The 27718-nt window shown below is 47.1% G+C and overlaps 1 protein-coding gene across 1 annotated transcript in view; it reads right to left on the bottom strand.

Moving 5' to 3' along the window:
- Positions 1-935: 935 nt before the first annotated feature.
- The window catches only part of Slc13a5 (solute carrier family 13 member 5), a 34359-nt gene continuing 7576 nt past the window's right edge, over positions 936-27718 (bottom strand). Inside the window, exons 2-12 of the mRNA XM_008855648.2 lie at positions 25112-25240; positions 24747-24883; positions 23196-23488; positions 21184-21358; positions 19474-19596; positions 15096-15311; positions 14132-14232; positions 9618-9736; positions 7404-7565; positions 3983-4120; positions 936-2598 (exon numbers count right to left, since the gene is read on the bottom strand). Of these exons, the coding sequence (XP_008853870.1) occupies positions 2470-2598; positions 3983-4120; positions 7404-7565; positions 9618-9736; positions 14132-14232; positions 15096-15311; positions 19474-19596; positions 21184-21358; positions 23196-23488; positions 24747-24883; positions 25112-25240 (1722 nt within the window). The 3' untranslated portion in view covers positions 936-2469. The remainder of the gene's footprint in view (positions 2599-3982; positions 4121-7403; positions 7566-9617; positions 9737-14131; positions 14233-15095; positions 15312-19473; positions 19597-21183; positions 21359-23195; positions 23489-24746; positions 24884-25111; positions 25241-27718) is intronic.

The following is a 27718-nucleotide window of genomic DNA, read 5'->3' as shown; positions in this document are numbered from 1 at the left end:
AAACATTAAAGGGCTCTGCAGCTAAGGCATCGTCTGTTGGAGTTTCTGTTATTTGCAGTCCAGAGTGTTCTAGGTGAACACAAGTCATGCATGTTAGTGTGCACCTCCACTCAATTGCAAGAGATGTCACACAGATACAGTGTTAGCTTAGCCTCTTCTGTGGTGGGTCCTACTCTCCAGAAATTTCTTTTCAAAGTTCAACCAGATGGTGTCTACTAGAGTCCTCCACCCACCCCACCAAATCCTTCCCTTCCCTCTGGCCAATCTAGACATCTTCAGTGCCCACTTGGGATGCTCTCAGCTGCCCTGATATTGTCCACTGCATCAAGCATGTGCCCATTCTATAGAGATGAGTAATTGACTTATTAGACACATTCATGGTGATCAGCTCCAGACCCAGCAGCAGTCAAGGACATCAGTCACAGTGGGGCTTTGGAGAGCAGTGAGATGGGTAGGGAACAAAGAGACCATCCACATGATGCTGGGGGATGGGGGAAGTCGCCATTTCTATCACACTCTCTCCAGAAACTGTTGAGTCTTAGGGAAAGGACCAGCTCTGTCTGCTTCAACACTGTCCTGAGTCCATCTTGGAAGAAGCAAAAAAAAAAAAAAAGACCTTATGTTTAGTGATCTTCCCTGGCATGCAGGGCTTTGGAGTGAGCCGGCTCTTAGCCATTCGCCTTTCCCAGTAAGGTCTATAAGGTCAAGGCCTTTCATGGCTAGAGGGTTGGAAGCTAGAGACCTCTCTTTACTGGTACCAGAACTGCTACTAATTGGATGTGGGACTTAGAACTCAGCCCTTGGCTACGCTGAGCCTTGTTTTTCTTCAAGGACAAGTGAGGAGTCTGACATTGCCCATCTCACAGGGTTATTTCAAAGATGGATTAAGATAACTGGTGGATGGGAAGGTCTGGGAAGGCCAGACATTCAGGAGGTAAATAGAGTAATTCTTTATTCATCTAACTCCCCGTTTCCCCTACAAGGCACAAAATCAGAGACCAGTTAGCATACTGGAACTTTCCATAGCTGACAGTATTTGACAAGAGCAAGCCCTCAGCAGTGCGGGCAGGAGTCATCCCTCCCAAGGAACCAGGCACACATTTGGTCTTTGATGGGGATTTCTTGGGTCCCCAAACTGTCTCCTGTCCAGAAAATTGCCATCCATGGACCTTATTTACCTGTCACTGCTTCTTTCCAGAGGAATACAAGCAGGGGCACAGTGTCACTGGGGAACAAGGGAGAGCTTCCTCTTCCATCTCCCTCTCATGTGGGGGGTCTTGTGGGTTCCCGCAGCCACGCTGAAGTCATTCCTTGGATCTCCAGGTGGGTTTGCTCTGTCTGCTCAGGGACCAACAAGCACCACTTATTCTTGGCCATGCTCCATTGCCACTAGGCCTGGTTGCAATGCACAACCCACCAAGGGAAGGCGTTCCAGAGGAGCACAAACTACAGCAGGACAGACACCCTGTGCAGTGGTCTGGCCATTGGAAATGAGCTGCTGAGTCTACTCTGGGTCTCGCTGAGGGAACATCCAGACAGCCCACTAACCCCCAAAGAGACATCACTGCCCATCCTTGGAGTGTGATCCCAGCCATGTGAGGTTGGCAGGAAAAGCATCTTCCAGAAGAGCCAAACCGAGCTCCCTAGGAAAACAGAGAATGTCTTGGGAGGTCCCAGCCAGGGAACTGAGCAGAGCTGGCCCAGACAACAGAGGGATGGTCACTCACTGGAAGACTGATGGAAGGTCACTGGACAGCTGGGAAAGGGGTTCAAATTGTTAGTTAATATGAAATGAGATACAGAGAGGACAGGTCAACCAAGGGTGAGATGTAAGCAGAAGGCAGGGATATGATGTTAACACCTCAAGTTGCTCAGCCTTTGGAGATGGCACCATACAAGGGTCTGAGTCTCTGGGAGGCCCTGACTCCTACTCACACTCCAGCAGTGGGAAGCTGCCCAAGATAAGACATCTTATCCTATCTGGGAAGTCCCCTTCAGAGTGACAGATGATCTGGGGCAGCCAGAAGAGGCACGGGGGCTGGCAAGTTATTTTCTCAGCTCCCAACCTAGGGATCTGGTCCTCATGTGGACATCTTAGGACTAAGTAGGTGAGGACCAGAGTTTAGTATGGGGCCATAAGAATGGCTTTTCAAAGTCAGGTAGTACAGGATCCTGAGTCCTGGTTCCTTTGTTTTCTGCCTACCCCAGAGGAGATGACAAGGTCAAGGAAAACTAGGCCTTATAGCCTCTGAAAGAGGCTCCCTTCACTTCTGAGCCTATCTTCCATTCGCCCATCACTATCTCTGCATCTGAACCCTGGGGAAGGTAGCTAGTTGGCTAGGTCTTCTTGGGGTGTTGGCATTATTGGGTCACATTGGGGTGTGAGCCCCAATGCTTTGTGCAAGGTGTGTCAGAAGGTTCATAGTTCTCAGAAGGGTAGGGGGCATGCATATAGTCTTGTGGCTCTTTCTAAGTCTTAACTGTCGAATTAGCCCAGTCAGGAAAAGTATCCAAGCTAAACATGGATTGTCCCCAGGTGTTGACTGACAGAAACACACAGGAGATGCCAATGACATTCATCATGAGTCCCGCCTTCATCTAGAAAATAAAAACAGAATCAGTCAGCAACCATGGGTCTGCCACATTTCAGAACAAGGGCAGATGGGACACTGGGAGCCAGTCCTCTTGGAGAGATAGAAAACCAGTTGGTTGGGCCTTATGTCCCTGTGATCTGGGCTCCCCTGTCCCCAAATGAAGCAACTCATGTCCATTAACTGTCATTATCACTGAACAATCCCCAGGAAGGACTCAGCACAGATGGGAAAGCAACCTGAGCAAGCAGATGTGAGGCAGCAGCCAACCCTTTGACCCTCCCATAGCTCTACATTCTTTCCTAATGCTCATGAACCATGATTCTAACACCCCAGCATGGACTTTTTGCTGGGGATCAGAATCAAATTTGCAGCATGTGATTTCTGGGATCGAAGTGTTTGGTGGAAATGTTTGTGGAGCCCCAGAGTCACCTGGCAGAGGTTCTGAGACCACTGATGACTAACTGGTCTGAGATAGGACCTTTGTTTCTGGTTTCCCCAATTCACCCTCTCACTTCATCCCCAATCCAGAACTGTAGGGCTGCCCTTCTCCCATCAGCAGTGAGAAAGCCAAATCAGACATGAAAAGCTCTGTGTTTGCTTCCAAGGTGTCACCGACTCCCAGGCAGCAGCCTCCCCATCATGTGTCCACCTCTTCAGATACCTCCAGAGGCTTTCTTGATTGTCTTCAGAAGTCTAATCTGTGTCCCTCCTGACTATCCTCAGGGTTCTTGTCAGTTGTGAATTCTACTGCCATGTGGGGGCCTCATTCTATCCCTTGTGCCCATACAGGTTTCTCCAGGTGGAATATTCTAGCACCCTCCACGGAAACAGAACAGCCTATGAAATGTGGTATCATTTCTATAAAGAAAAAAAAGCTGCACCACATACACAAATGATAAATGCAGGTCTGGATGTTCTGTGGAATTCTTAAATCACACAAAATCCTTTTGTTTTTTTTTGCTGTGCGTGTGCAGGTGCTTGTGCAACTGTGCACACTCATGCTTACATGTGGAGGCCAGAGGTCAATGTTGAGTCTCTTCCTCTATAGCTCTCTGCATTATTATTATTATTATTATTATTATTATTTTATTTTATTATGTTGAGATACGGAAGTTCATGGATGCAGCTGGACTGGCTAGCCAGCAAGTCCCCAAGATTCTCCTCTTTTCATCACCCCAGCCCTGGGCTTACAGGCGTGTACCACCATGCCTGGTTTGTATGTGGGTTCCAAGGGTCCAAACTTGGGTCCCCATGCTTACATAGCAAGCACTTTATCCACTGAGCCACCACCCCATCCCCACGTGATATCCACATATCACCCATAAATGGGACAGTCCTCATACCAATAGCATCAAAACCTGATAGAAGTAAATAAAAAGGGTCATTACCATGTCAGAAACCTTCAGGTGTCCGTAGGCAAACACGATGGCATTAGGCGGGGTGGCGACAGGCAACATGAAGGCAAGGGATGCACTCAGCGTGCATGGGATCATGACGTACAACGGATGGATGCCAATGGAACGAGACTGGGTGGGGGGAACACAACACTGTAGCTCATAGCACAGAAAACACAGAGGTTCCCAAGCCATAATTTAGAAGCTTTCCCTAAGGCCAACGGTACATTCCAACATGCACATAAATCTGGCTAGTCCTTCTGTCTTTTGCTGCATAACTACTGAGCATGGAAGGCTGAGCTCAGAGGACACTTCCCATGGGAGGCCTTTCTGGGCTCTTTCAATTTAGTCTACATAGATTTCTTGGGCACTTGCTATATGCCAGAGCCCAAACTGGGGCAGGAGCCATGAGTCACACGTTCTTACCTGTACATGTTTCCATGGATGTGTTTTTGATAGCTCTCTCTCTTTCTCTTTCTCTCTCCTTTCTTTCTCTCTCTCTCTTTCTCTTTCCCTCTTTCCCTTCCTTTCTTTTTGTCTTTCTTTCTCTTTTTGAGACAGGGTCTCACTACACAGTCCTGGCTGGTCTGGAACTTGCTGAGTAGACCAGGCTGGCCTTGAGTTCACAGAAATACATCTGCCTCTGCCTCCCAAGTGCTGGATGTATGTTTTAATATACATGTGGAATTATTTTGCATTGTAAATCTGGTATTTACCTTTCTCATTCTACATTTTAAAATTCAGCTGCATTTATTAGCACAGAGTTGGCCCTTGCTAGATATTTAATGAATGAACAAATTATATAATTTTACATCAAAAGAAATCTTATCTGGGCATGGTGGCACACACTGTTAATCCCAGCACTTGGGAGGCAGAGACAGGTGGCTCTCTGTGAGATCGAGGCCATCCTGATCTACATAGTGAGTTCCAGGTAGGCTGGGGCTAGGGAGATCCTGTCAAAAAAGAATCTTAATCATGCACATTTACATGTGCAAACACATGTACAGAGATCTCACTGAAATAATGTAACATCAAAACACAGAAAAATGACTCATGCCATGGGCAGCAGGATGGTATACACAAACCATGAAATGGAACATAGCTGTGAAGAACTAGGGCAGGTTTTATGTGCCAATATAGAAAGGTTTCCAAAACTTGTAATGAGATTCAAAAGAAAAAAAAATGAAGGTGCATAACATGTCCATATAGAATCATCCCATGTGTCTGAAAAGAGTCTCTGTGTGTGCGTGTGTGTGTACTATATATAGAAAGAAGCCTAAGAAACTAATAGCAGAAGTTGTTCCTAGGGAAGAGGCTGGAGGATTAGGGTCTGTATAATTCTCTGTATTGTTAGACATTTTTTAGCCGTGTATATATATTGCATCTTCAATTTGAGATAATCATAGGATGAACATGTTCCTGTTTTATTAAATATTCTGCAAAATGATTTTAATGACCTGATAGTATTACATTTTATAAATTAAAAGCATTTATTTTACCCCCTATTATTATGGATATATCTTTATAATGAAAACATCCATCTGCATATCATTATAATATATGCAATAGGCATCTCTGGCTATTTTCCTAATATATAGTCCCAGACATGAAACTGCCATAGTTTCATGTTTAAGGTAGACAGCCCTGTGAAAAGGTTGCACCAAGGTCCACACCCTCTGGAAGCAGTTGAGCGGTCCCAGGCAGGGCCAGGCTGTTCCTTGGCTTCTTCTCCATCATTATTCTCCCTGGTTTGGGGCACCACCTGACGTGTGACCCAGCTGGATGCCCACCACCTTTCACTTTCCACAAATGGGTGCCAAGGAAGGCACATGAGGAGCCTTAAAGGTAGTTCTGGGCAATTTTTCTCAGAATTTTGGTTCTAAAAGAGCTTGTTTTCAAAAGACCCAGTCACCCTCTTTGGTTAAGATCTATGTCTGTTTGCCTGGCTGGGGCTATTGGTGCTCACAGGGCTCACAGGAAGTGGTAAAACCTTTGCCTAGGAGAGGAGCATCCCCGTTATATGCCTAGCACCAAAAGACCCCTGCTCCTCTTCTGCTGCCTCTCCTCCCTTCCTCCTCCTCTCTGTCCTCTTTTTTCTCCTCTCTCCACCCCTCTATTCCTCATTCTCCTCTTTGTTGTCCCCCCACCTCCTCTTCCTGTTCTTCCTCAACTTCTTCCTGGACAACCTGCTTATGGGATGAGGAGACAGCCAGCCACCTTGCTATTTTTAACACTTTCATCTTCCTTAAGAATGGAAGGAAAAACCACCCAGGTTTGCTTTCTTTGCACTGAACGCCCAGACTACACAGATGGAAATTTATCAGCTTCAGGTCCTTTGTAAGTCAGTCTCCCAGCTCAGAATAGCCACAGCCTTTTCCCCTGCTCCTCTCCAGGGCAGGCTGTGGAGGATCCCTTGTGGAGACTCTCTGTGCCCTCATCTGTTTTAGGGACCCTCAGCAAACCTCTGTATGAGGAGAGCTTAGGTCTTCTGACTCCAAGCCCAGGCTCTCCTGAACCCCCTGAGGTTGGTACTACCTTTGGTGAAGACAAGGGACCATAACAGGCAACAGCCAATTTTCCTACAGAGTCTGCTTTCTCCTTAATTCCAGATCACAACTGAGCTTGCCATAGAATGAAATGCTGGAGCATCACTCAGCAGCTCTTCCTGCACCAACTACTTACTCTCTGGCTCAGATCCCAGTGAGCCCTGCCTCTCCCCTGGGCTCCTGAGAGTTTTCACGTATGGCTACTGCCCATCTTCCCAGAAAGCCCTGTCCAATTCTCCTATTCCCAAGCCCCACATCCCCCAAGCTTCTTTCTGGAGTCTCTGTCAGTGATCTGTATCCTCTCTACCCAGTTTGAAAAAGAATCCAATTAGATACACCAATACAATAGTGTGTGTGTGTGTGTGTGTGTGTGTGTGTGTGTGTGTTTGTATTATTTGGAATGGAACCCAGGGCCTTGTACATGCCATGAAAGTATCCTACCACTGTGTTATAGCTCCAGTCCTCTTTTTACTTTTAAATGTTGAGACAGCGTCTTCACTAAGTTGCCCTCGCTAACCTTGAACTCACTCTGTAGCTCAGTCTGGCCTTAAACCTGCAGCAATCCTGCCTTAGTATCCTGCACCATCCGGCCCACTGATGCAATAAAGTTTGAGCACCTGGTCCATGTTTTGTGCTTTAGTCAATGATGGGGACACAAAGAAGAGGTGGCAAAGCAGTGAGGGAGGGCTTCAAGACCAGGGTCAAATAAGGTGTACATGTCCACATCAGAGTTGGGGCCAGATCTGGGTCTTCAAGCCTGGCCAGGCTCTGGATCCTGACTTTACTGCCTCTCTAGAGAACTAGGGAGACCATCATAGGTTCACAGCTCCCCACAAAATGTTCCTCCTTTTCCTAGTCGAGTTACTTACCATGGAGGCAAAGATGGGCAAGAACAGGGTGGTGGTGGCCACGTTACTTGTGCACTCAGTGGCCGCAGCAACAAGACAGGTCAAGATCAAGGAGATGGCAGCCGGGCTCACTGAGCTCAAGGGTTCCATTTGCTTCGCCATCCACTCAGAGAGCCCTGAGGTCTGGGAAGCACAGGAGACCATCATTTCAGGGCTTCTAGCTTACAGCTCCTCCAGGACTGGAGGAGCTCAGCCCACCCTGGCTTCCAAATCTTTCTTTTTTGTGCACATTCCATACGTGATCCTATCCATCCAAACAAATTTTCATTCTTATCCCCACTCTTCTGGCTCCTAAAGCTTATGGCTCAGCAGATTATTATCTAGATTTAAATATCATATGTCATCTGGAAATTCCACCCAGATGTCCCATGAGCACAACAGGATCAACATGTTCCAATCTGAATTCCTCCTCTTCAGCCATGACTCTGGGATCCCCAGTGTGAACGGCCTCACCCTCCCCTCCTGCTGGGAATAACACTGGCGGGGCTCTGTCCCACTCATTCCTGATACCCATCCAGTCAAAAGTCACCCCAGTTGTCTTTCATCCATCTTCTCCCCTTAGACCCCAATATTTTTTGAAGTTCAGGAGAAATATTTAGCCTTGAGGACTTAGCCTTGGAGCTAGAGATAGGATGATTAGAAGTTGTCCAGGGAAGAAAAAGTGGACAGATAAGAGGCCAAGGGCAGAGCGGTGTATAATGGAAAACAAAAGAAGGCCCAGGAAAAAAAGGCCAAGCAGGGATAATGGAACAACGAAGGCAGGATAAAGAGGTATCTTGAGGCCAAAATGGTAGGGAAGGTGTCAAGGAGAAATGGCCAAGTTCAGAGATGGAGTGGATGAAGACTACAGGACACCCACTAGTTCTTATCTAGCCCTGCCAGCTGCAGGCTCCACTCTAAACATCAGGATGGCTGCTCTCAAGTGCACATCTGACCAAGTCACTCCCTGGCTTCCACCATCTGGCTGTTCCCCTCTGTCTTCAGAATTAAAGCCACACCTGCTATCCTGAATCCAGACCCTCAGCGAGATGGCTTCTACTGGCCTTTCCAACCTCCCTGCTTCAGCCAAGTGCCTCCTGCTTTCCCTTGCTCATGTGTCACTTCTTTCCAAAAGACTCACACAGACATGTCTCTGTCCCCACACTGCAAAGTCCTCAAAATCAGACTATAACCTCTGTGCCTGGCCTAACATAGGGACATACTAAGAATGAGTAAAAAAAATAATAGATGGAGAGATGAATTAGTGAACAGATGAATGATGGAGAGGTGATTAGATGTATATATTTGTTCATCTGGAAAAATATATATTAGGCCAGGGATACAGTTCAATGGCAGAGTGCTTCATGTGTATAAGGCTCTGGTCTTGATCCCCAGCACTAAAGAAATAGTATGCATGTATCCACTATGTACCAGGCTCTGTCCTAGATGCAGAGTAAACAATAAACACAGTATAGAACAAGTATATCTATTACCTTCCATTCCTGGATGGATGAGTTGGATGCATGGGTAGAATGGATGGACAAGAAAGAAGGAAGAGGATGGAAGGGGAGAAGGAAGAAGCAATGGAAGAAGGAGGGAAGGGAGGAAGGAAGGGATGGAGGAAGGGAGGGAGGAGGAAGACGAGAAAGAAGGAAAGAAGATGGGAGAAAAGTTGGATGAGTGGGATGGAATGGACAGAAAGGAGGAAGGGAAAGAATGGGGAGGAAAGGAAGAATGGGGATGGAGTGGACAGATGGAGGACAGCAGGAGCAAGCTAGCTCATCCTACCCCAGAGCTAACGAAAGCTACATTTTCCCATAAAAGCTGCTCTTCTCCTGTGCTGCTATATACTTAGCTAGAGAAAACCACATCAACAAGGCATTCAGCAAGTAAAGGAACCAGAGGACATGGTGAAAATACTCATGAGGACGCAAAAGAAAGACTGCCCTAGGATTCATCAAAGCAGAGTCATCACCAGATCTCAAAGAGGGCTGCAGCATCCTATTCAGGCCACTCATCCACTCATCCCTGATTTCCCACTTCAGGATACTGTCCGTCACAAGAGAGTCCTGTCCTCAAACAGTATACAGTTCTATGGTGGAGACATACAGCCCAGAGATGGAAGAGGGGCTGGCTATGGTGACATTTGCCACCTCTTGGCAGAATCCGAGAGTCACCCACAGCTGGAAACTTTACCTCGCATCCTTTTGCCACAGCAAATCCACCCCCCAGGAGTATCACGACACCCCAAGGCACTTTTTCCTGGGTGACCTTCCAATTCAGAAGTGCTGGGGGATAGAACGGAGCTTTCCATTCTGTAAAGAAAAAGCATACACGTGCACACGAGTGCATGCACAACATTAAGAGAGACATGATCAGGGGAAATAAGGCCAATAAAGAAAATAAGATACTAGTCCATACCTGTGTATTAGCTAAAATTTACAATAATTACTGTGTGTATTGCTGTGGATGATTTGGTTATCTGCTCAGCTGACGGCACTGTAAATCAGAACCATCTTTTTGAAAAATAACTTGATCGTACATTTAAAATATTTTTTATGTGTATGAGTGTATTGTCTGCATGCATTTAAGTGCAACTGTGTCATGTAATGCCCACGTAGGTCAGAAGATGGTGTTGGATCCCCTGGAAGTGGAGTTACAGACAGTTGTTAGCTGCCATGTGATTGCTAGAATCGATCCTGTGTCCTCTGCAAGAGCAGCCAGTGCTCTTAACTACTGAGCTATCTCTCCAGCCTCTGGTCATACGTTTAAAAAACTACTGAGACATTTTGAGGCATCCCTATTCCTCCACCATGGCAACAACACTGCTAAAGCAGAAACACTTTCAAAGTAAAAACTGTTAAAAAGTAATTTAGAGAACAAATGGCACCAAAGGCTGGCATAGATGCAGGGAAAGGGGAAGCCTCTTCCACTGTTAGTGAGATTGCAAACTGGTACAACAACCACTATGGAAATCAGTATGGAGAACTCTTTAAAAACTAAAAATAAATCTACCATATGATCCAGTCATATCACTCCTTGGCATATACCCAATGGACTCATCCTACTGTAGACATCCATTTTTGTTGCTGTTCTTTTCACAGTAGCTAAGAAATAGAAACAACCTAAATGTCTCTCAACTGACAAATGAATAATGAAAATGTGGTCCATTTACACAATGGAGTTCTACTCAGTGGTAAAAAAAAAAAAAGCGAAATCATGAAATGTGCAGGTGAATGGATTGAACTAGAAACTGTTATACTAAGTAGCACAGACTCAGAAAAATAAGTGACCTGTGTTCTCTTTCATTGTGGATCTTAGCTCCAAAGTCTTAGATGTGAGTGTATATCTTGATGTAACCACAGGAGCCAAGAAAATGGAAAGGTAAAATGGGACAAAGGAGCTTGAGAAATGGATAATAGGAGACGGGTGTTATCAAGAGGAAAATGGGGGTATTTTAACTGGGGAGGGAGTAGGGAAGGTTATACGGGGGATGAGAGGAGAGAGAAATAATGCTTAGGTGGTATAAAAAAACAGAGGGAAAAGTATTAGTTCAAAGCACTATTGAAAAATACACATACAATAAATATACGAGTGCATGTGTATACCTGAAGGCTACATAACAAAAAACAAGTGCCAGGTAGAGGAAACCTCCCCTCAAGCTATTGGTAGTCCAAGAGACTCTCAAAATAACACAGGCTATTGTCACAGTCCTTGACTGCCTCCCAGAACTTGAAGGCTAAGACCCTACTGCTGAAAACAAGACATACTTCAGACACAGAACTTGGAGAAATGGAGCTGGAACTGACCAAGAAATCTCCTTCCTGAAGACTACTCCCATGGTATCAGACTATAATATAAAAACTATCAAGGGAGAAAATCAATCAATGGTCCTACCCAGCTAGCTATAAAGCCTGAAAAACAGCAATGATTGGCCCAGCAAACTATCCCTGTTGGTACAATAGTGGTACTTTTATCTTGGGGGTAATCAACAGCTATCTAATTGGAATTAAGGCCCACTCAATGGGAGGGAATTCATGTGTGGTACTATGAATATAGCGAAATACATATGGCTGGAGAGATCATAGAGCCTAGAGAAAAACCCATTTTGTCAAATCCTTAGACAAATGCAATTTCTTACTTCATTCTAAATATGCATCCTCATATTTACAGACAAGTGTACCTTTCATCAAAGAAGCTTCTTTTTATGACAGATGGAGACTATTACGAGTCCCAGAACTGGTCAAATGAGGAGAATAAGTGTCTGTGAGACCGCTTGACCCTAAATGACACATCTTCAATGTAACCTCTACACATAGGATTAATGCATCTCTCAACTCTCACCAGAGAAGTTCCTTTATGCAGCAGGTAGTCATTAACACAGAAACCCACAATTGGCCAATGTGCAGAGGACAAGAGGCCGCAGGGTACTTATCCCTGAATAGGACAGCTATTTCAATCCTCTGCCTCCCGAGGCTCAGGGATCATTGTGGAATAGGAGGCAGAAATATTATAAGAGTCAGAGGGGGTGGATGACCACAAGGACAGCTAGACAGCTAGAAAGTTACTCATATGAACTCACATCAATGGTGACAGCATGCACAAGTCCTATGCAAGCTCAAACTAGACAGAATTCTAGAATGGACATGGGGAAGTGGGTAAGAAATCCCAACCCAACTTAAGGAACTTTTGGCAATTGATGGCTGCTGGGAGGGGGAGAGAGCGTGTCTTATAGGGATGGGGCTTTTGGTGTGCCCAGTAGATGGACACACACTGAAGGACATCTGGGGACACAAATCAGATTCTATAGGCCTTATTATATATATAAGAGAGTACTCTGTATTGGGCAGGGAATGGGCAGTAGGTGGAGGTACAGACAAGGAAGGGAGTGGATCTAAATAACATTAAAGTATATTGTATGAAAATCACAAAAATTCAATAAAAATAAAATTTAAAAACACACAAAAATTCCCAAAATTAAAAAAGTAATTTATAGTTATGAAAAATTCAGAGTGGACCAGATGGTTCAGCAGGTAAAGGCATTTACCACCAAGCCTAATGGCCTGAGTTCAATCGCTAGGACCCACACTATGGAAGGAGAGAACTAACTCCTGAGAGTTTTCCTCTGACCTCCATACATGTACCATGGCACATATACATGTGCACATACACACAAACACACAAATAAATAAATGTAATTTAAAAGCTTTTTTGTTGTTGTTGTTTTTTGAGACAGAGTTTCGCTGTAGCCACAGCTGGCCTGGAAATCACTATGTGAGGGATCAGGAACATGGCCACTTTGGGAGAGGGGTAGTGACTTGAAGGGGCTGTTATGGGACTTTGGGGTTGCTGACAGTGTTCGTGAATTGAACCCAAATTTGTGTTCTTCCCTCCCTCCCTCCCTCCCTCCTCTCCTTTTCTTTCTTGTTATTTGAGACAGGGTCTTCTTTCAACAACCCCAGACTGCAGCCCCAGCTGGCCTGGAACTCACTATGTAGATCAGGCTGGCCTCGAACTCGCAGAGATCCACCTGCCTCTGCCTCCCGAATGCTGGGATTAAAGGCATGTGCCACCACACCCGGCTCTAGCCTGCTTTCTGTTTCTTGTTCTACTGTTATGAATGTAGCTCACTGGGTAGAACACCAGTCTGGCATGCTTAGAGGCATGCTTAGAGGTTCGATTCACAGCATCTCCTAAAATGGGGTGGTGGAGGTACACAGGCTTGTAATATATATCAATCCCAGCCATTGCAAAGTGGAAGTAGGTAGATCAGGACTTCTAGCTCATCCTTTACCTTAGCCACTTTCAGACCTGTCCCAAAACAGGAAAGGAGATGGAGAGATGGCTTAGCACTTAAGAGTAATTGCCACCCTTGCAGGGTAACCTGAATTTGCTTCGTAGCACCCATGTGTTAGTTCACAACTCCAGTTCTTCCTCAAGTTTCAGCACCCTCTTCTGACTTCCATGGGCACTGCACATATGTATGCAGGTAAAACACTCATGCACAGAATAAAGGTAAATAAAATCTTTAAACGTAGAAAGCAGGCTTAAGCCAAGTGTGGTGGCACATGCCTTTAATCCCAGCATTTGGGAGGCAGAGGCAGGTGGATCTCTGTGAGCTTGAGGCCAGCCTGGTCTACATATCAACTTCCAGGTCAGCTGGGACTATAAGACATTTGATCTCAAAAACACCCACAAAAAAATTTAAAGGAAAAATTTAAATAGCCAAAAATTTCCATAGTAGAATGGTTATGGCTCCTGAATGTGATAGAATGCTGTTAGAGAAAGTATTAATGGATATAGTATGGTAGGAAATGTGAAATCCCAAGTCATGTTTCTAAAAAAGCCACAAAGCAGCAAAGAAATAGGATTCAAGCTGTGTGTACTTGGCTGATAACTTTCTAATATATACGCATATTACAAAGACAGAAAGGGAGAAAAAATGTTGATGCCATTATGGGAAATTTGAAACACTTCTTGTCTCTGTTGTGATTTATAAATAAGATTTCAAATGTTTAAAGAGGAAAAGAGAAGAGACTTTGCTCCAGACCCTGGAAGCTTAAAAATCCATCCCCCTAAGCTTTGTAATGTCTTGTCCTGTTCAGTAGAACGAGATTCTCTGTCCCCTAGACCCAGTGACCATCCCATGGGGATCCCTTGCTCTCAGGACCCCAATGGTATTGGCTGGAATTCCACGACAGAAGCCTTACCTTCCTCGGTCTGGTTGCGGAAGTTGAACTTGGGCTTCTGTGAAGGTACAATGAAAAGCAAGATGGCCACAAACACGGCCACCGTGGCATCAGTGGCGTATCTATGCAGGGACAAGCACATGGGAACTTAGTGATAGTAAATCAACAAACTTGTCCTACCTTCCCACATGCTCTATCAGGAAGAAACAGGTTCTGTTAGGTATGAAAAGTAGAGGCCTCAAAGCCAAGATCAAGATGAGGTGGGAGACTGAGTCCCGGTTATAATTAAAGACCCTGACATTCTTGGCCATCAACTTTGAGTGACTCCCAGCAGCAGCCCATTTCTCCCTGTATTGTTCCATGGGTGAGCTTGGTGATTTCTTCAGGTTCTTTAGAATTCTGGACTCACTGGACACCCAAGGATTCTGATGCTAAGCCACGTAGACCAAAATGGAGTAGCTGGTTACAGGCAGCTACCTCCCCAACCCACATCTCCTGCCTTTTCTAGGACAGACAAGTTCCTCAACCTTTCTTCCATGGTGACTGCATCAGAGCCAGGAGAGAAACCACATATTACCCCCCCCACACACACACACACACATACATACACCCCAACAACCAAGTTTCTAAGAACTGTGATGCATCTTGGATGGGTTCTGAAGAAAGATAAGAAAGGAAGATGGCAGAGTCCAGAGCTCTAAGGGACCCACACTCAGCCCAATAAACTGTACCAGGGCTCTGGCCACCCTGTTCACTGGGCATTTTCAGCAGAAGACAAGAGAGCTGCCAAAACAAATAGCACCTGCTATTTCATCATGGAGACTGACAGGAAACAAATGAGCCCTGAAGGTCATGGAGCATTCTCTAAGCCTAGCTGCAGAGCACAGGGCCCAGCTTACACCCTCCTCTCTGGCCTGTTGCTGAGAACAGTGTTGTTTAGACACATTGTCCAAAGACAAGGCTTTCTTCCATACAATCAACTTACTTGGTCTTTCCTTCAATCCAGGCGATGGACATCCAGCCAGGCATGAAGCCGGGGTCGCGGGAAAACCACAGGAAGATGAGCAGGAGGAAGCAGATGAGCACGCTGTATTCAGCAAAGGTCATGGGCCCCAGCTTCCTGTGTTCCTCTAGCAGCACTTGGTTGGCAATTTCTTTGTTCTTCTTCTTCAACCCAGGGGAGGTGTGAGATTTTTTGGAACTAAACCATGCAAGGATAAGAAAATGGCAAGGCAGATGGAATGGCTCAGGGGCTGTTCGGAGAGAGTCCCAAGACTGCATGGCAGAACATGGCAGCCAGACACCAGCTGTGTCTTGACTTCCTCGGATCTGCATGGGTCCCTTCTTCCCTCTTTCCTCCTCTGACTTTCATATGCTTCCCCTTGAGAGGTAGTAGCTGAGGGTCCAGAGCATGCCCCAGGAATACCTCCAGAGCTGGGGGTAAAGGGATATAAGGAAGATGGTGGTCTCAGCCAGGTCATAGGACCAGCAGAAGATGGGAAGGAGAGTGTTAGAAGACTGAGAGACAGTAGAACAAAGTGGGTGTGAGGATAGAACATAGGAAACAGAGCTGAAGTAGCCACTACTAAAGGAGACCTGGTGGGTGCCTAGTTGCCCAAAGACTGGTTGCTCCAGAGTCCTCAGGGAAAAGGCTATGAGAAGTTCTGGGGCTCTCTCACATGATCCCTAAGCATTCCTCTTTCTACTACAGCCTGGAGCTGTCTTCCAAGGTACTGGGATCCAGCTCTTATCATCGAGTGGCTCAAGAAGGCACAGGGAGTAAGGAGGGGGTCCCAGCAGGATGGGCCAGGCAGGAGTCAGGGTCTTGCATTCCCAGGATCTTGGATATGTGAAGGATGAAGGACCCAGGTCACCTGAGGTGGGCAGCAGTTATGGCAGGGCAAGAGGGAAACCATCCTGGGCCTTGTTTTTGGATGGTCACTTCAGGGTAGCCCATTGGATGGGCCTGCCAGGGTGGCCTGCAGGACTTCCCTGGAGTGATATTGGGTTGAAGTGGCAGGAAGTGATTTATGGAGGAGGGCAACTGGGCTGTAGGGAGTGGGTAACTGAGGCTACTAGTGCATAAAGTGCAGGCCCCAAGTTCTTCTCAGAGTGTGTGTCACACGTTCCTGTCTCTGTTGACCTCAAGCAGTTGGAGGAAGGCCAAGAGCATTGTCCCTGGAGAGTTCTCCCTTCTAGGGCCCAAGACAAAATTCACACCAGGGCTAGAGCTAATGGAAAGGGATGGATTCCCAAAGCCATGCTAGATGTGAACTGCCTTTGAAGGTAAGTTGGCCAGTGCCAGTCCTAGCAGCTTGGCTGCCTCAAAGGGACTCCAGGATATCAGAACTTGGTCTTGGGGTACTTGAAGGTCAGAGAAGGAGGCAGAAGTGATGGAATCTCAGGTCTGCAGAGCAAGAGCCTCAGGCATAGGGGTGGCTCTGGAGTCGTGAGTGGGGCCCTCTCTGCTGTCACTGGCTCCAGAGTCCATGTGCTTCCAAGTTTCCATCATTCTAGAGACTTCAGGGCTGTGTTGGGGACTCCCGGTTTCCAGGATAAGGTGTGGCCTTAGTATTTCTAGTATGGAACAGGCAACAAGCAGCGCCAACCTGTCTTGATGTTGGTGACAAGACCCTGATACTGCAGTGGGATTCTGGGGTTCCATTGAGTAGACAGTCATCCGAGGCTGGTCTCCCATGGTGACACCAAGCCTCCAGACCCTTGTTCCAGTTTCACGATTGCCTCTGAGCTCATTTCATCTGGTGGCCGCTGGGCTGGCATCAGACAGGCAAGTGGATCCAGTTGGTCTGTGAGAACCGTGGAGTAGGAGCAGGGACCACAGTCCTTCTGCAGTAGAATGGTGCATCGCAGTAAACTGAATATGCTGCAGAGCCATAGAGAATGAGTCCCCACTTGTCTCCGCTGTCACACGAGTCAGGAAGAACTTTCGAGAAGAGCACTCATCCTCCTTTCAGGTGAGGCTGCTTGGGGCATCTATAGGCAAGCCAGCTGTAACATGCCACATCATTTTTGGTGGTCCTAGGTGAAGGTTTGTGGACCCCTGGTTGAATGTAGCCTGGGAAACTGTCCGTGCATTCAGCAAGACAGTTCTTCTGTATTCAGCCATAGGCCAAGACCCTCACATTGCTCTCCATCTCCAGATGAGAAACATGAGAAAGACCAAGGTACAACAAACAGTAGAAGTACTTCCTGAGGCTGACACACGTGACTCCTGGCTTCATGAGACCTGGTCCGGAAGGCTATGGATGTAGGGGGAGAGTACCAGTTTCCGATATGTGACCCAGGACCAAGGACTCTTTCTGTGGTTTCAGCTGAGTGTGAAGACTTGTATTCTACCTTGCAGATCTGGAACTAGGCTACACATGATGGAACCCAGAGCCCTATACATGCTAAGGAAATGTTCTACCTCTGAGCCACACCATCAGCCCTTGGAGGTTTTTGTTTATTACATTTTTTTGTTTGTGTACGTGTGCGCATGTATGTGTGCACATGCCATAATACACATGTGGAGGTCAGGGAGCAACTTAAGGATATCTGTTCTCTCCTTCCACCATGTGGGTCCCAGGGATTGAACTCTGGTCATCAGGCTTGTTGGCAAGCACCTTTACCCACTGATCCATCTCACCCTTACTGGCCCTGTATTTTTGTTTTGGAGACAAGGTCTAACTATGTGGCCCAGGCTAGTCTAGAACTTGAGATCTTCCTAACTCAACGTCCTGAATGCTGGGATTACAAGTGTCCACCAACATATTCTGTACTCGCTGTTACTTCTAAAGCCTCATAAGGTGCTACAGATGTCAGCCTGCAGCAGGCTCAAGGGACCATCTGCTGATCCGCTGCTCATGAACAGCAGGACTTCAGTCCTGGTGCAGAGAAGTGGAGTGGAGGGAGCTGCTGTCAATGCTGAACTATGCAGCTGAGCCCCTAGGAAGCCACTTCCTTCTTGGGGAGGGTAGAGTCTAGATTCAGGGAAGGTAGGTATTGGGGAGCACTGTCTGTTGTTAGTAAGCTCTGCTGTGATTGCTTCAAATGGGTATAACAATTCTGTGATGTGATTTATAAAAGCAATTCCTCCTTAAGAGGAAAATGGGTTATTAAAAATGGCCACATTCTCCCCCATGAAATCATAGGGTTCTGGGGCTTGAGAGATGGCTCAGCAGTTAAGAGCACTGACTGCTCTTGTAGAGGATCCAAGTTTGGTTCCCAGCACCCACATGCGGCTAACAGCCATCTGTAACTCTGGTTCCAGGGGATCCAATGCCCTCTTCTGGCCTTCACAGGCATTGCACCACATGGGTGTGCTTACATACATGCAGGCAAAACACTCAGACATAAAATAGAAATAAATTTTTAAAAGAGAAATCATACGGCTTCCAGGCCCTTTTCCCTCTCCACTTTGAGTCTCCTCCCTGTGGTTGAAGATACCCATCTTTTGCTGGGCTGAAGCTCCCTGGGAAGAGAGGCACAGTGCCAACGCCCTTGGCTCCTAGCTAAAGGTCTTCCATCCGGTGTGGGATAGTCACCACTGTGTTACAGATAAATTTATGGCTTTTAAAATAACAATAGACTTTAAAAAGAAAAGGTATTTCTCTGCCCCACATCATGGTTTCTATCCAAAGTCTGGTTGCTGTCAAGGGTGAAGCTGGGTGAAACTGACAGTATGCTGGGAATAGGAAGGCAAATGTTCTAGGCTGGCACATTGCTGGGAATGCCACAGGCACTCAGTGAAGGTCTGGGCTGAGACTGACCCAGATGGATTAGGAGGGCCACTGTGACCTGGCCTTCTGAACCCAGGAGACCAAGAGGAAGTTTGTCTAGCACTGTTGGCTTGGCATGTGGTGACAAGTTTTTCTTCAATTGCCTTAACCCACATTGATGGCACACCTGCTCTTTCTCCCTGAGCCAAAAGCCATGCAGAGCAGGTGAGGGGAGTGGGGAGTGTCAGAGGGGCCCTAAAAGAGTTCACAGACAAGGGGAAGGGGTAGCACTGGAGCATGAAGACAAGTGTTAAGGGATGGGGCTATGATTCACTTAGGGCAGCTCAGAGGAACAAGTCATTCTGAGGCAGAGGAGAGGGAAGGTTGGAGAAAGGGCAAACCTTGAGCTACCCTTTAGTGCTGAGGAGGTAAGCAGGTTGAAAGGTAAGAAATCTCCTGTCGGGCAGAAGGAATAACACATGCAAAAATACTGTGATCCTCCCAGGGTAATGGGAGAGCAGGCTAGCAGATCAGACTAGAGAAACAGGACCCGGCAGAAGAACTTTGTGGGGTGGTCCAAAAATAAGGGTTTTGTGCAGGCGGGCAGTGCAATCAGATGCTGGCCTGTAAGCAACTCGCACTTACTTGGGTCTCAAGTAAAAGCCCTGAAGCCACGCCCAGGAGAGCACCAGCATGATCACCATGTTGGGGAAGGCAAATGCAAACCAGGAGGCAAAGTTCACGATGTCTTTATTGTCAGGAAACAATCTGAAAGGAGAAACACCAGCCTGTACCTCCACTCCCATGCTGAGCTGTGGGGAACAGGCTGGGGAATAGCTAGTAGCCCTCCTTGAGAGGTGGGCTTGACCACAGGCCGCATAAGCCTGAGGCTCAGGTATGAGAGTTCATCATTGAACATGACTCCTCTAATAAGTAGAGACTCTCAGGACATGGTCCCAGTGAAAAACAAGACTGAGGAAGGGTCAGTGACTCTTCTGAGGGTACAGACCCTACTGAGACTCTCATAGAAGTATGGCCCAGGCCTCTAGAAAAGTACACCTTTGCAGACACATGCATGTGATCTGTGTGACATATGACTGACACTTTGAGGGGGCACATGAATTTCTCCAAAACCCCACACTTTGAGTTTCTGCAAGGGAAGGCCCCTGCAGGAAAGCAAATCTCAAAAATTTCCCAGTGTGGGACTGGAAGATGCTCCTTAGGCCCTGTCTCCCTACCCAGGCCCGGCCTTTCCCAAGACTCTTCTAGCCCGGGAGCTTCCCGGTTTAGTTCAAAGATAACAAATCCCACCCAGAGCTTTCCTCACTCAGCCCAGACAAACCAATTTTTGTGGTGGAAATTAAAGGAGAACTCTAAAGTTATCATTACAGGAAACACTTCCAGGATCAAAAGAGCCTGGTTGTTGACCCTCAGGTTTCTGCCCTGCCAGACTGTAAGCCTGTCCTTTAACCCCTCCCAGCTCCAGTGCCAGCTACCCTTCTCACCGTTGTCCAGAGCTCTTGTCTGCCCAAAGCAGGCATCACCTTATTTTTATTCCTTACTACTGCAATTTGTACATACTTCGATGAACACATTTACTTACCAGACTGCCTGAAGCGCTGCACATCTGGCACCCTTAGCAGACCATGAAAACCCGAATGGCAGGGTTTTCCTTCACAGCTTGCATCCTTTGCAGTCAAAGCTGGACAATTCTAAACCACCCTCGACATATGCCTTAGCCCTTATGGGACTAAATAACTTCAGGGGTTAAGGGACTGAGATAGCAAGTCAATGGGTGGCCCAACCCCAGCTCTCTACACTATCTGTAGACCCCGAAGTTAATAGGGCCCTGGTCATTAAAAGCCAATGTTAATGTGCTAGGACAGTCCCCCCCCCCTCTCTGAGTTTCTATGTGTATCATTTGTTGAGCAGTAAGGACTCTTATCTGCTAAGCCATCATTCCAGCCCTGGGGCAGGGGGCACAGGGACTCTTTTGTGGATCCCTGTTTTCTGTAAACTCGATCCAGGCATTGGTGACTGCCCTGCCATCTCCCATGACTTTAGCTCAGAGTGCCTGTCTGAGCTAGAAACACTGAGCCTGTGGAAAGTAGGTGAATTTTCCCTAGAACAGAAAGCGGCCTTGCCCATGAGCTCTAAAATATTAGGTCCTCAACCCCTGAGAGCACCTGAGAGTGTGTGCAGGGCTGCCGAGACACAGAGGTTGCATGGAGTTCCTCCTCCCACTCTGCCAGGCTGCTAGCTCCAGGGCCCAAGCAGGGAAAAGAGAGAGTTGAGTAGGCCTCTCCAGCACCAGAGCCCACTCTGGTGTCCCCCAAAGACATAGTCATGACTCACTCTTGCATCTGGCCGAGGAGCACCACATTGGGTCCTGTCCCCGTCACAGTAGCCGTACCCCCAATGCTGGCTGCATAGCACACACACAGGTTCATAGCTTTGTAGATGTTCTTTGTGTTCTCATCCTCTTCCTCCTGCTTCTGGTCAGTGGTGTCTTCAAGTACCACTTGGTTTCCTAAGGTGGGCACAGGGCTGTTAGTAATATCAGTTGTTAGAGCCACCAGCCAATCATAGCTCTTGACTCTGGGACTAACACGAGGTCAAGAGCACTCCTCAGCTCCAGCTCCAAATCATAATCAAGTCCAATCTGCCTTCCCACAGTCCATTCCCATAGCTTCCCTAGGGTACTTCTATGTTCCTGCCAAGTCGAGCAACTTGAGACACATGGCCTCTTTCCTGGCTCCTTGCCATTGCTCAGATTGGTCCCTGCATCTGAGGGTGCCTCAGTGCATCTCGGATTATCTCTCCTAGTGAGACCCCTCCCTCTCTGAGCTGCCTTGCCATCTGGCCTGCCTATGACTTCCCCTGAAACAGTGGGAAAGAGGGCCCACTTATTGCCATCCCACTGGACTCCATAAGAGTCAGTGGTCACAGTGTGCCTCATCACCTCTGTGTTGCTGGAACCTCACTTAGGGCCTGGAAATCGGGCAGCAGCCACACTCCCTGAGTTCTCCGATGCAGGGTTGCTGTGAAGCAATTTCCTCTGAAGTAACATATTCTATCCTGAGGGAAGCTCCTTAAGATGCAGAATATTAAAAGGATGTTAAAACAGGATGTTCTAAATTGAGGTGAAACATTCCATCCTGTAGGGAAACAACTCAGTAGTTTCAGGAAGTCCCTGAAGTTGACCAGATTCCCTAGGTGCCTTTCTCCCCAGGCATATATAAGCCCGAAGGACTTTTGATAGATACTCTCAGATCAGCCAAGCTGCCTGGAAAAGGCAGAGACCAACTGAGCTACCTGAAAGAGACACTCTGAAACCTGTTGAGCTGCCTGCAAGCTACAGAACACGCTCCAGGTTTCTAGCTTTCATGAGCGGTCACCCACGCTGGGCTTTTAGTGATGTAGCTATCTGTGGGTCATTCCTGCTCTTGTAAAGACCCCCTTACCCATACTCCTGTAAGTAACGCTAATAAAACTCATTGGTTTGCCAAGTTGGACTTTGGTGGTAGCATTACTTTGGTCCATCATTAGTTCCCTATCTGGAGTGGCTAGATGTTTGATCATGTCTCCCTAGGAATAGTGTCACACAACAAGGGTCTTAGGGATGAATAGGGACTGGGTAGAGGGTGAAGCAGATCCTATCCTTCATCCTCTGATCCCTGATCTGAGCAGTAAGCAAACCCTGAGACCTATGGACATGGAGCAGAGAGGTGACCAACTCAATGAGGGTCAGCAATGCAGTCCTGAGGAAAGTACGAGTAGCCAGGGAGAGGGGCACCAGGAGGTGTCCACTGAGGCCTAGACAAGTTAGCAAATGAACACTTGATTTTTGATTGACAGGAACCAAGGTGGGACTAGTATAAGCTCTGACTAAAGATACTATCTTTTCTGAAATAACCACATCCGTAATACTCAAAACAAGAAGTGTTCTTTCTCTGTGTGTCTCTGTCTCTCTTTCCCCATGTTTTTTTTTAATATGTCATTTATTATTTTTATTTTATGTGTGTGAATGTATTGCCTGCATGTATGTAAGTGCACCTGTGTCATGCAATGCCGGTAGAGGTCAGAAGAAGACATCAGATCTCCTAGAACTAGAATTACAGACTGTCATTAGGTGCCATATGGATGCTAGGAATTGAACCCAGGTCCTCTGCAAGAGCAGTCAATGCTCTTAACTGCTAAACCATCTCTCCAGTCCCTCTCCCCACATGTTTAAGGAATATGTTGTGAAGAGACAGGGAAGGAAGAGGTGGCCATAGCATTTGGCAATAGATGAAAAGGTCCTGGCTGGGGCTGTGGTCCCTGAAATGCCTGAATGAGAGGTGCACCTGGTAGCTCATGGGGTGTACCTGGCAACTGGCTAGCTGCACTTGGCAGCTTGCTGGCTGCACCTGGCAGTTCACTGGTTGCACTTGGCAACTCGCTGGCTGTGCCAGGCAGCTCCCTGGCTGCTTCTGGCAGCTCTCTCTCTTTGTCCTTGTCCTCCATCTCCAGTGACTCCTGCTGGATATCCCTGGCTTTGCTCGTGGCTACCATCTGCTGCAGCATGGCCTCCACAATGGGCACCATCATGGCTGTGGTGGCAGTGTTGCTGATCCACATGGACAGGAAGGCTGTGACGCACATAAAGCCCAGCATCAGCCTGCAGAGGAAGGGAAGAGAGGAAAGCCAGAGTCTTTTACACTCTACCCACCACATCCCAGGGCACAACTGGGAGCTGGAGCCACCCTTTCTGCCAACTCAAGACCAGGTATTTCAACAGGGGATGGAAAGTTGATCAGCTCCCCTTTTTCTCTCTTTCTCTTCTCCCCTCCCTCCTTCCTCTTTGTGAGTTCATTTTTATTGTCAACTTGACTGGATTAAGAAATGCCTAGGAGATTAGTCTAAGCACACCTCTGAATATGACCAACAGAAAGAGACCAGGAAATCATGAAAGTTCTGGCATAAAGAATAGATCAACCCACTGATTTATTCATAATATGATGGCATTACAGGGAGGGGATAGATGAGAAGTGGGGCCTATGATCTACCCAGCCATGGGCTTTTGGCCCAGTTATTGGTACCAGGCATGAGTTCTGTCTTGTGGTGCAAGCCTTAAATCTGATCTGAGGATGGCTGGTTACTCCTATAATGTTCACACCACTATTGCACCAGTGAGCATATACAGGTGGGAATAGGGGAGAAATTGGAGAGGGGGTAGACTTGATCAAAATATTTCATATGTGTGCATGAAATTCTCAAACAGTAAAAAAAAGAGATGGGGCCTACTAGTAGGACTGTATCTCACCCTGACCTCTACTTTCTCTCTCTCTCTCTCTCTCTCTCTCTCTCTCTCTCTCTCTCTGGCTCTGTCTCTCTCTCTCTGTCTCTCTCTCTCTCTCTCTGGCTTCCTGTCTGACACAGCTACCATCATAATATTCTGCTCAAGCACATAGGGCCAAGCCTCCATGGACTGAACCCTCCAGATCTATAAGCCCAAATAAATCCTTCCTCCTTTAAGTTGTTCTTCACAGAGATGAGAAAAATAACTATATGTTCTCCCAATTACCCTTCCTCTTATAACCATTGCTGATGTCTACACTGCTGGTTGTTGGGTCAACAGGGGGCCTCAAAGTCAGCTGTGGTCCCAAGAAGTTCCCATTTAGCAGAGGGGCTTGCTTTAGTAAGACCCAGGGCGTGGAGAGCACCCCTATGTACAGGCAGCTTGTATCTAAGAAGATTCCCACTGTCCCACACAGAGCATCTCCTCTCCTAAATTCCAAAGGTCTGTGCAGAATCAGCCTTGCCATCCAGTGGCTGGTCTTCCACCTCCCCCAGGATGGCCAGCTGTGTCACACTCTACTCCCCTGTCTCAAGGACCCCCATCAAGCCATGTGGCCAGAGAAAGGAGGCATACTTACCGTGTGGGGTCAGTCCCCAAAAAGAGCAGCATACGCACAGCAATCCTCTTGTGCAATCTCCAGCGCTCCACAGCCACAGCCACGATGAGGCTGCCCAGGAACAGCACGTTGGTGTCCTTCATGTACTGGAGACACACCTGGAGGGTGGCAGGATACCCCATCAAGGCAGTCCTCAAGATATCCAAGCAAGCCAGATACCGATTTCAAAGACAGCTTGGAGTGACCTGTCTCTACACCTGTCTTAGGGGGATCCACCACTGGGCTCCTGCAGTCACTCTCAGGCCTAGGAAGCTCAGAGGGGCTCGGAGAAGTAAAGGGTGCAAGGGAAAACCAGAAAGTCTCCAGCCCTAGCTAGATTTACTTACCTTCTTGGAGTCCAGTATCTTCAAGAGTGGGAAGAGCAAGATGGGCAAGAGGGAGGTGGCAGCCACTGGGATGACATCTGTGCACCAGTAGATAGCCATGATGAGGATGACATAGGCACACCTGACAAACTAAAGAGACAACGCTGAGGCCCAGCAGGCCTCACTTCTGCATTCCTGCTTCCCTGGGAGGCAGCTGGCATGGATCTCTGTGGGTGGGGGTGCAACTGTCCAGGTTCGGGACAGCTGGAAGGACCCAGGATGTGTCCCCAAGTCCAGCCTGCTCCTGCCTCTCTCTGCCTTGTCATATCGTTCCAGGCAGATTCTTTCATCTTCCCAAACCTGGGTTGTCACCTCTGGAAAGGAAGGACTAGGAAGAAAAGGAGAGAGAAGAAAGGGAAAGGGGTAAACTAGAAAGGAGAGGAGGAGGAGGAGGAAGGGGAAGAAGAAGAAAAGGAGAAAGAGGAAAAGAAAATACCACTTTAAACGCCCTTGTGATGATTACTATTGACAAATCGATAGGCTCTACAATCACCTATGAGTCAGACCTCTGGGGATGCCTGTGAGGAATTATCTTGATTAGGCTAACTGAAGTGGGAAGACTCACCCTAAAAGTGCATGGCGCAATTCCCTGGGTTTGGGTCCTTAACTGTGTAAAAAGGAAGAAGGGGGCTGAGCAGAAACACCCATCCTTTTCTGCTTCCTGCAGATGCAATGTGACTAGCTGCCTCAAGCCAGGCCTTCCCTGCCATGATGGACTGTAGCCTCCCACTGTGAGCCAAAATAAACCCTTTGTCCCTTAAGTTGGTTTTGTCACAGCAACAGAAAAAGTAGTTAATACAATCCTTTTGCAAAGAAGCACAATTCTCCCTTGTGCAAACCGACTATGTGATTCTCTCTGTTCTTTCTTTCCACCTCTGTCAACATCTACCATAGGCATTTCTTCCTCTGGCTCAGGTTGATCATTTTGAAAACTGCAAATTGGGCAAATGGCTTCCTGTCTTCCTACAACTGAATGACTTCCTTTCCTCTCTGCCCTCAACAGAGACTGAGGTCCTCCTGCTCTTTGGCTCACCTACTTTATGTCTGTCCCTAAATTCTCAATCCCTAGTGCTCATTTCTTTCTCAAATGGCTGCTCCAAGCCTCTGAACTCCCAGAATTGTAGCTGTAAACGTGTTTATCCCAGAAATAGCCACCACTGAGGGTTTCCACAGTTTCCTGATTGTTATCTTGGTACAATTGAGAAAAAGGTGCTTAGTGTTTTCGATAGCATCTCTCCCACCACAGAGGTATCCCGGGCAGCTATTTGCCTTCAGTCTTGTGCATACAGTATTCACGTACTTTAGTTTCAGCCACTGAAGTCTTAGCTCTGGTGTGAGCCAGAGCTGACTTCCTATGCAAGCACTTGCTGCCATGCATAGCCCCTCACTTGCTGTAGGACTTGGGGTAAGTCACTGAACATCTGTTCAGATGCAGATAATCATACCAACCTCCTGTTTGATGTTTCATCAGCATCCTTAGTAAAATCAGCATTCAGTACAAGCCATGCTCTTGCCCTATTCCAACCTCCTCCAATTAAGTCAGTCACCAAGCCCCATGGCTCCTATCCTTTTGTTCTCAGACCTCCACTCGTACCCCCTTCGTCCTGTTAGATGGAAAGGGTGCCATTAGATGATTTTTGTTATTTATTGTTTGTTTTGAGACAAGGTCCTGCTCGGTCACCCTGCTGGCCTGGTTCTGTCAATTTTCTTCTCCCCTTCACCTCTGGTGTGCTGAGATTACAAGTGGTTACAACCATGCCCGGCAAGATGATACTGTGGACCTGATCTATACTAGGCTCCCAGATAATAGACAAAAACCAAACCAGAGTCTCTCGTGCTGAGGTTCCATGTCACCAAGTCCAACCCATTGTCTGGCTTTCCAATTGGGAGAGAAGGGTAAGAACCACTGAGCAAAACAGTGTCAAGCCACATGATGATGAAGTCCCTCCGTGTTTAGTCCCTCCTCCATGTTTGTTTAGTCCCTCCTCCATGTTTAGTCCCTCTACTATTTCTATTGTTCTGACTCCCGGTCCCCACTTTTAAAGGAAAGTATTTTTGAAATGGTCAGTCCAATCTTTGCTTTTCTGTTTGTTTCTGCTTTTTCATTCCTGGCCTTTTTATTTTTATAAAAGGAAACTTCTTCTCAGCCTATTGGAATGCCCATTCTATTTTATGACATGAAGTGTTACCATATTCTCACTGAAAATAAAGCTGATTGGGCCAGGCATGAGAGTACATGCCTTTAATTCCAGCACTCAGGAAGCAGAAGCAGAGGATCTCTGTGAGATGGAGGTTTACATAGTAAGTTCCAGGCCAGCTGGGGCTACAAGGAGACCCTTTTCTAAAAAAAACAAAAACAAAAACAGATCTTTGAACTGAATTTGTGGTAAAATTTGCTTTTGGACGGTCCCTACCACCTCTGTCTTCTACCTGGAAGAATTTGTATTTTTCCATCAACCCACAATGTTGCCCCTCTTTTCAAGGCTCATCATACCATCCTCTTGTTTAAAAGCCCCTGTTGCTTTCTGGACCAAACCTGAACACCTTAGCCAGGTTCACACAGCCCTT

The sequence above is a fragment of the Nannospalax galili genome, unplaced genomic scaffold (genome assembly GCF_000622305.1).
Source record: "Nannospalax galili isolate Female #2095 unplaced genomic scaffold, S.galili_v1.0 scaffold888, whole genome shotgun sequence".
Taxonomy (NCBI): Eukaryota; Metazoa; Chordata; class Mammalia; order Rodentia; family Spalacidae; genus Nannospalax; species Nannospalax galili.
This window is presented reverse-complemented; position numbering and strand designations above follow the sequence as displayed.